The sequence below is a fragment of the Lates calcarifer genome, linkage group LG16_LG22 (genome assembly GCF_001640805.2).
Source record: "Lates calcarifer isolate ASB-BC8 linkage group LG16_LG22, TLL_Latcal_v3, whole genome shotgun sequence".
In the NCBI taxonomy this organism is placed as follows: domain Eukaryota; kingdom Metazoa; phylum Chordata; class Actinopteri; family Centropomidae; genus Lates; species Lates calcarifer.
The window spans coordinates 21178584-21186933 of record NC_066848.1 but is presented as its reverse complement, the minus strand read 5'-3'; the positions used below and the strand labels follow the sequence as shown (position 1 = coordinate 21186933).

Sequence of the window (8350 nt, the reverse complement as noted above, 5' to 3'; positions counted from 1 at the left end):
GTATATTTGTAAATTTCCCCATGGTGGGACTAATAAAGGATTATCTTATCTTATCAACCCCAGTCCTTCATCCACTCATCATCAGATCGTTGTTCCAGCCAGTGTGGATGGCTGTGTGTCTGTCTGTTTTCCTACCTGTCTCCCTTCCCTTAGCCTATCATGCATAGCTTTCACTTTAGGTTAAATAGTTTTCCAGGATAACATCAGTGACTATAGTGAGAGTCTTCTGACGTTTTCCTCTCTGTCAGTTCTGTATCTTTTTGTAGTTTTGATGAAGGCCCAGTTCGGGTGACCACATGTTTTAAGTACTTCCCTGGTGTGTTTTTACTCCTTCTCCTTCCCTTCTGTTCTTTTGGACACATTCTGAGCCTGATGCTGTAGGTGTAGGAAGATTTTCAATATATGCTACATCCCTGTGCACTTAATGTGGCAATGTAGCGTATACAACCCAGTGGTTTGAAGGAGGAGTGAAAGAAGCCTATCTACACCACTTATCAGCCACTCATAAAGCTATCTTGGGAGCCCTCTCCAAGCAGCTTAACACCCATTCACACCATGACACATGTGACCTTAACAACTCTCAAGGTGAAGAAAACTGAAGAAGTCTTTTGGATAAGAGGTGCAACGTCTTCAAGAACATTAAGCAAGTCCAATACATACCATAACCTGGATGACTGAGAATTATTCCAGACACCTACAACATATTCATGTATGCTTAATAAATGACTAATAATAAGTTATTGGGATTTAAATGGTTTATTTAACAAATTACATTTTCTTGTGCATGAGAAAGTTCATTGAGAAATGAATTACATATTTTTTGTATTGCTCTTTGAGGACTGCACTTACTCCTGCTATAAACCAGTGGACTTGCATGAACAATGCAATTTTACTCACTGTTACGTGACCTATCAAAAAATTATAAGTGCCTCCAACCAGTATGTGGGCTTCAAAAGTATCAGTCTATGCTAACTTTAAAAGTACCTTATTAGGAGGCAGTCTGAGCAGGCAGTAAAAATCAATTTCATCCCTGATGATTAATCATAAATCCTAGCACCAGGTCACTGATTAATTTAGTTGGCTTGAATTATGTGGCTAGGGGCAAGCATTTGTCTCAAGAGCCCAACTATAATCACCTGAAAAGTTCATATAGTGGTACAGAAGTTTGACAAAAGAAATCCCATGGACTACGTGCTTTCTCTGGAAAATCTCCTGGTCTCAATCAGCATGGATGTGGCCGAAAAGCTCCAGGGAAAACTAGTAAGTAGGTTGTTTTATTTTTGTTTTAGTCAAACAAGTATTTCCAAGTCAGGAATGAACTTTCATGCTCAGGTGGTGTAGTTGCTCCAGTACCTCTCAGGCAGACAGGATAGGAATCCTTCAGTTGCCCTCTGGTCAGACTTGAGCCAAATCTCTTTAATTTTTCAGTTGTTCTCTTTAAGCCTCGTGAGCCTTGTTAATGATCACGATAGCAGAACAGAGGCTGTAGGAATGTCTTTTCACCTGTTTTCAGGGGGCCATTTAGAAAAATGAAGATACAATACTGAAAGTAAAATTGACAAAACATGGTTGATAAAATTGTCATTATATAACAGCAATTGCATGAAACTTCAGTCTAATAATTCCTTTTACTTTCATTTCTTTTTTGTTCATTTTCTCACACAGTGATGTTGTGTTGTTTTATCAGGGGGTCAGGGTGTAAAGGTGGAACAGCAAGGGGATACATGTTAATTTCACTGAAGCTCAGCAGTTCACGTGAGTAACTTACATTTCCTCTGCTGCCTACATTTTATAGACAGAATGAATGCTTCATTAACGTATGGGTGTCTGAACTGAAAGCCTACAATGACGTGAGATCTGCTGTCACACTCCATCAAACAGAACGTCCTTTCTAAAGGGACCACTAACGTGCTATTCAGTGGTCATTACCTCTGACATGGCAGCCCTATCATGAAGTCAACTGAATGGGAGGTTATTCACGCCACAATTATTATACAGGAAACACATTTCATCTGTGATCAGTCTGTGGGTTACAGTGTAAGATAACTCTGGAACAGATTTGTTTCCACAAAAATTTTGAAAGCAACAACCTGATTTCATGCATTGAGTTAAAAATATGTTTCATTGGTTGAAAGATTCACAGGACTTGATATCATGAGAGGACCTATCATATGCTTCAGTTTCCCATACACAGCTGGCAGGCTATTCTTTCAACAGTTCATGTGTTTCTGACAAAAACAACAACAACAAAACAAGGCAAATCACACTGGGAGCACCTAATGTTATTAAGAAGGAAGCATCTAACAGGATGACACTTCACTTCCAGGTCAAGTGCAATGGATTTTATTCAGCTGTTTGTTTGAGTGAAAGGCATGGTACACCTGGACAAATTACCAGACTAGCACAGGGCTAACATATATGGAGAAACAACCATTCACACTCTCATTCATACCTATGGGCAAGATTCAAATCAATCAGACCTGCATGTGTTTGGAACCCCACACAGAAAGGTCCAAGCTGGAGGACTCAAACCCAGGACTGACCACTGGACCAACCATAACAATACACATTTTAAAAACTGAGTACGAGCAGTTGCTTTTTCATATCTAGAGATTATTGCTCTTGAGAATCACAACTTCAATAACACCATGCCCTTGCTCTCGAAATGTGTTCTGCACTCACAAAAGTCCACATACCCTCTCTGCTTTGTCTTCCTGATTTCATTCAACTTGGGTGTAACTGTTGCAGTTTCGTCTTTCATTCCTATCAGAATAATGTACTCACCAAGCTTGGGAACATGGTGATCACAAAGGTTTAAACAAACCTCTTAAGTAATTAAACTTATTAGGAGAGATGAACTGTAAAATAATCCCCCAAACTTGTAAACACTCATCACAGTTTACAGACCTGCTCCCTGCATCAGCTTTGACCTACTGTACTTACTGTAGTTGTGTGCCCAGTTTTCCTGTGCAATGAGGGATTATTAGAAACATTTCAGGTGTGCTCACCATCAGTGTTACCTGGGTTGTCAAGACCTGGGAGGTAATACACTAGTAATTCTCATCTAAAACAGCATTTAAATCTGGTTTCATTGTATGTTTAACAATCTGCTTCAGGTACGTCCCAGGTTCAAATCCAGCTTGAAATGACCTACTAGTGAATGGATAATGTACATTTAAAGTGTTCTTTTCAAACATAGACTTTACACTTTTCCAAGCTGTACCACAATCTTACACAATACATTGCACTTTCTTGATTCATTGACACTAAAAGATGTGTACATTGAGTCAATATTGAAATCCAAGATGCCACTTTTTATGGCTGCACCATTTGATCAAAGGGAAAATACTAGAGCTCTCATTGCTTATGTTAAAGGAATATGTGTATGACATATATGTTCACTTTGGAAACCTTGGGGGTCTTAACTAAATTGTAAATGGAGTGTAAACATTAACCCACAAGTAACTCACTGAAAGGTCCATAGAGTTGAAGAGGTTAAGGAGACACTTGATGAACAGTTCAAAGAAGGTTCAGTCCCACTGTCTTAAAACTGCAGCTTCACTGCTGGCTGCTGTGTTGGATTAGACTGTGATCACATAAAACACTTTTGAACGAGTTACTACTAAGGGTTTATTAGTAAAGGCCTAATTTTGCTTCAAACAAAGTGCTTGTCAGATCACTAACAACATCTGAAACCTCCTCTCTGACAGCAGAATCAGCTGCTTCTGACAATTTTTGTAACTTTCTGACATTGTCCAAACTACTTTGCTTAAAGCACACTGAGGCCTCAACAGGCACACACTCACCTGCTCTGTTACCATGTGTACAATATTACCATGAGCTAAGGTTAACATGAACCACTTTCCATCAGTCTCAATTTAGCCCTTGAAATTGCTCTGTCTATGTGGAGCTCTTAGATTAATTGGTCAATAATCTGTCATCATGTACACACACTCTCTTCATATTTTTAACAGCAAACAGAGGAGTCACCAACATTCTCTGGTCCATTTGTACAAAGTTATCCTTTGTTAGTTCAGGTTAGCTAGCTAACACTGTTTAGATAACTTGCAGTTTTTCGTCAGACATTTAGTTTGACAACCATAGTGATGGAATTCCTCTTGTCCCTTCTGGCATCATTTGAACCACTGCTTTTGGTCCACAGATAGCGACAATCTCCGAGCTGAGTTTTGTGTTTGGCGGAGTAAAAAAGCCTTCTATCTGATCACAGCCTTCTCCATCTTTGAAGGGCCGCTGATGTTGAACCACGAAACTGCTGGTTCTGGAAAATTACAGCAATTATGATTCCACAGAGCATCCTCTGACCTGACTTGGGTCTGACAGTGTATGAGGTCTGTTCTTCACCTCCACCAGTTTCACCAGTCTCTCCATCCTACGTGACATACTCCTCGTCATCACTAGGTTCTGATTTGATGTGGTCCGGGTGAAGTAGAGGAAAGTGTGGTGCTGTAGTCCTGGTACAGACATACCACTCTTTAATGTTAGACAACTGAGGTAAGGCTGGGTTGACTGAGCGCTGGCTCCTCCGTGGGGTCCTGCCACCCTGCTGCTTCTGGGCCAGCTGATTCTTCAGGCCTGACAAAGAGAGATCCAGAGGCATTGCCATTGGAGATGAACTCCGCAGCAGCAGCTTATGGTCCACTTCGCTGGCTGAGCTGATGTCCAATTCATGACTAGACAGAAGAGGAAAATGAGTGTTTTTGTTGGCAAGTGATGGAGAGAGGTGGTTCATTTTAAGGTCGAGGGGCTCGAGGAGAGCCTGATGAGGTTGCTGGAGTTGATGAGGGATGGAGTCATAGGGGTCCTGGGGTTCAGAGGTAGGTGACGACTTGACGTGAACCTTCATGTGTTTGCGGAGGGAGCTGGGATGGGTGTAGGACTTGGTGCAGCCCAGGGCCTTACAGTCATAGGGCTTCGAGGCCGTGTGGACCTGTGAGTGCTTCTTTCGGTCACTACTATTGGCAAAGCGACGCTCACAAAACTCACACTGGAATGGCTTCTCACCTGCAACACAAAAATCACAGAATAGAATCAGCCTCTAACAACCACTCAGCCATATTTATACTCACACCTGCTCTTTAATGTCACTGAGTACAGTTTGACCTCAGGTAAGAGTTTGGGGGGAGGTGATCAATAAGAAAATTTGTTTGTAAATATTCCCTTAGAACCCATGGAGCTGTTATTTCACTCAGACCATTCAGATCTTAATATAAAAGCAAAAGAATGTAAGCTGGAAGAAAACTTGATAACACTGGTGTCTGGGTAAAAATATGTTGAACTGTATGGGACTGAAAAACACTGAGGGGCAAACTGAGTGCTCATGAAGAGATTGTATTGGGAACCTTGTCATACAGAACTCTCATGAAGAACTGGGTAATGTTTAAACATAAACACAAACACAGCAGTATATGTTGCAAGAAGTGAGAAGTAGTTTTACCATTTAGTTTGCTCAACTGGGGTATACATGTTTCTTTTTTATTTCTCTAAGCATCAAACATGGAACGTGTTCAAAGGATGCTCTTTTTTCTCCTCTTTTAAAAGAAATTTCTGTATTGTAAATTTAACAGTTGACAAAATTGGGGAGGGAATGAAGATAATAAAAGATCTGCTGCATTTTGCTGTTTGAAAATATGTAATGGAGGATGACATGTGCATATATATGCTGGAAAACTGACCATACCAATACTGTCAACCTGTAACATGAGCTGAGCTCTAAATCACACTAATGATTATTTGTAATGGTTCTTCCTACTGCTAACAGATGACTGATGTAGTATAATAATTACTATATTAACAATAATTGTTGAACAGAATTTAGTCAGTGAGAAGGGGTAATTATTTTGGCATTTGGGGGTGCTATTCTGAACATATAACAAAAACAGGGCATGCATCTTTAAAAAAATGAGATTATTGAAATTTAAGGGTTGTGAGGGGCTGGAGCCAATTCCTGCTGACAGTGGGTGAGAGGCAGGGACAGATCACCAGTCTGCCACAGGGCTGACATATATAGACAAACAACCATTCACTCACATTCACACCTATGGGTAATTCAGAGTCACCAGTTAACCTGCATGTCTTTGGACTGTGGGAGGAAACTGGAGAACCCACACAGGTACAGAAAGAACGTGTAAACTCCACACAGTAAAGCCCCAGGCAAACAGGGGTCTGAACCTGGAACCTTCTTGCTGTGATTGAATTCTTTTTATGTCATTATTTTTTTGTCTTTCTCCCCAGCCGTTTCATTGTTTTGTCAGTGTAAACTGTAATGACAGTGTGTCTATACTCCCATGTAAGTTTTCATTTATATTGGATGTACTTTATATTACTGTGTATATACACAATACTGGAACCTATGTTGAATATCACTCTTGCTCACTTCTTTCATACTGTCTAATAAACCATGAGTTGATCATCAGAGATATGAAAATACGACAACAAAACAAACAAAAAAACACCAGCCATAGGGACTGTTAGCCAACCTAGCACCCAAGAGCTTCTGTTTACTTCTAACTGATTCCTAAGGCATTAGAAAAAGACTTAACCGCCAATGATGCCATTCATTAGAGTTTATAAACCCTTCATAAAGAGTGTCTGAATAGAAAGTGGCATTGGCTAGATTAATAGTATAATTGATTTAATACTGGAGTGTGATAGTGGGATAGTGAGAAACAGTATTTTTATGCAGAGGGAATTAACATGATAAATGCAGCTGTGTGTGTGTGTGTGAGTCATCACACTCATTTCTGCTGTGTACATCTAATCAGTTTAATTCTGTACTCATCCTTTTCCCTCTCTCATCATCCAGCTGCTCTGTGCTGCTTCCTGTCACCTTACATGACTCCTAAGCTGCAGTTTGGAGCCGTGATTCCTCTAGGAAACAAGGGAGGAATGAAGGACGGATGTGAATCGGTACTGAACCGAGCCTACGTAAACATGGAGGGGATTCCTAGCAGACTGGGAACAATCACTATCAACCTCTTTATTCTCCGTCTCTGTCAGGAGGCTGCTGTCCTGACGGATGACATGGATTTAAAGACAATAATGACTGTATCCCAGCGCTCAGTGTGTACTCATGCAATCATGAAACCATACCAGTGTGCGTGCGCGTGTGAATCTTGAGGTTCTCGGAACGTGCGAACATCTTGCCGCAGTTGGGAAATGCGCATGAAAAAGGCTTTTCCCCAGTGTGCACGCGAATGTGGTTGATGAGTTTGTATTTGGCTTTGAACGCCTTCCCGCCGCGCATACACTCGTCCCACATGCAGACATGACTGAGGGTCTCGAGCCCCGCTGCTACATGCTCGGTGGTGACGTGGTCCACCAGCTCGTGCATGGAGCTGAAAGTTTGGTCGCAGACGGATGTCGCCGTCCGCCCAAGCCTCTGTCTCGAAGAAGTTCGGTCAATCCATTTACAGACCAGTTCGGTTTTGACGGTGGGGCCTTTGGAGAAATCCAGAAGGCCGTCCATTCCACCGCCGACACCGCTGGCGGCAGAAGCGGATATGCTAGTGGCTCTCGGCTGGGGTGGTGAGACGATGCTCGAAGCTCCAGAGTTGTTGTTCCCCAGCGGAGAGACGAGGCCATTGTGCCTGGCCACTACAGCCGTCCGCTTCATGCTCGGCACGGCGGGCTGCCCCGCACCTTTCGCCAACTACAATCCTCCCTTTCGCTGAAAATGGGTTTAATCCAACTAGAAAAGCGTTCGCCGCGTTCCTGCTTCCTTCCTGCGTGTTTTGGTGTAGGGAAGAGCGCATGCGGCAATGTCTTTACCCCCCGCTGCTCGATGTTAGATCCCGAGAGTCAGAGCCTCCATGCTTTTATTTACTGTGAATGGAGGTGAACGGAGTCGAAGGAATACAGCATGTCGCGACCCAACACTGTCTAGTGGCGTCCTTGTCTCCTTCCCTTCTCCACTCCTTTCTTCATCCACTTTCTTCTTTTTTTTTTTATTACTAATAGAATCACAAGGTCATACCTATGCTACAACACGCGAGTAATCGTATTCACATTCAGTGATTATTCTCTGTTATGGTGTTAATGTAGTGAACCCAAGTTTGTCAAGCCAGCATTTCATGGAAATCTGTGTTGAAATGAGAAAAATATGCAAACGAGGTGTAATATGTATAGGATAGTATTTTGTATTATCCATACATTTTTGGTGAGGAAGATATATGTACTCACTTTACTTATTTACAAAGTTACAGTGTTTTTATTATTATTATTATTATTATTAATGGTAGTACTAGTAGTATTCAGCAATTCCGAACGTTTGGTTGTGTAGCTGGAGAAAAACATGAACAAAATTAATCACCTCAGAACAGTTGATGATTCA

General features: G+C 41.6%; 1 protein-coding gene across 1 annotated transcript; it reads right to left on the bottom strand.

Moving 5' to 3' along the window:
- Positions 1-2103: 2103 nt before the first annotated feature.
- Positions 2104-8198, bottom strand: LOC108894839 (zinc finger protein ZIC 4). The gene is made up of 2 exons (XM_018693458.2): positions 7111-8198; positions 2104-5022 (listed from the first exon to the last, which is right to left on the bottom strand). The coding sequence occupies exons 1-2, from the start codon at positions 7631-7633 to the stop codon at positions 4391-4393; spliced, it is 1155 nt and encodes a 384-aa protein (XP_018548974.1). The 5' UTR covers positions 7634-8198; the 3' UTR covers positions 2104-4390.
- Positions 8199-8350: the final 152 nt, after the last annotated feature.

What these genes read in the sequence shown, in the direction of transcription:
- LOC108894839 (XM_018693458.2), bottom strand. Translation starts at nt 7,633, where the DNA reads ATGAAGCGGACGGCTGTAGTGGCCAGGCACAATGGCCTCGTCTCTCCG. An exon ending in TCACACGCGCACGCACACTG is followed by an intron (nt 5,023 to 7,110) that starts GTATGGTTTCAT and finishes TTTGTGTTGCAG; the next exon opens with GTGAGAAGCCATTCCAGTGT.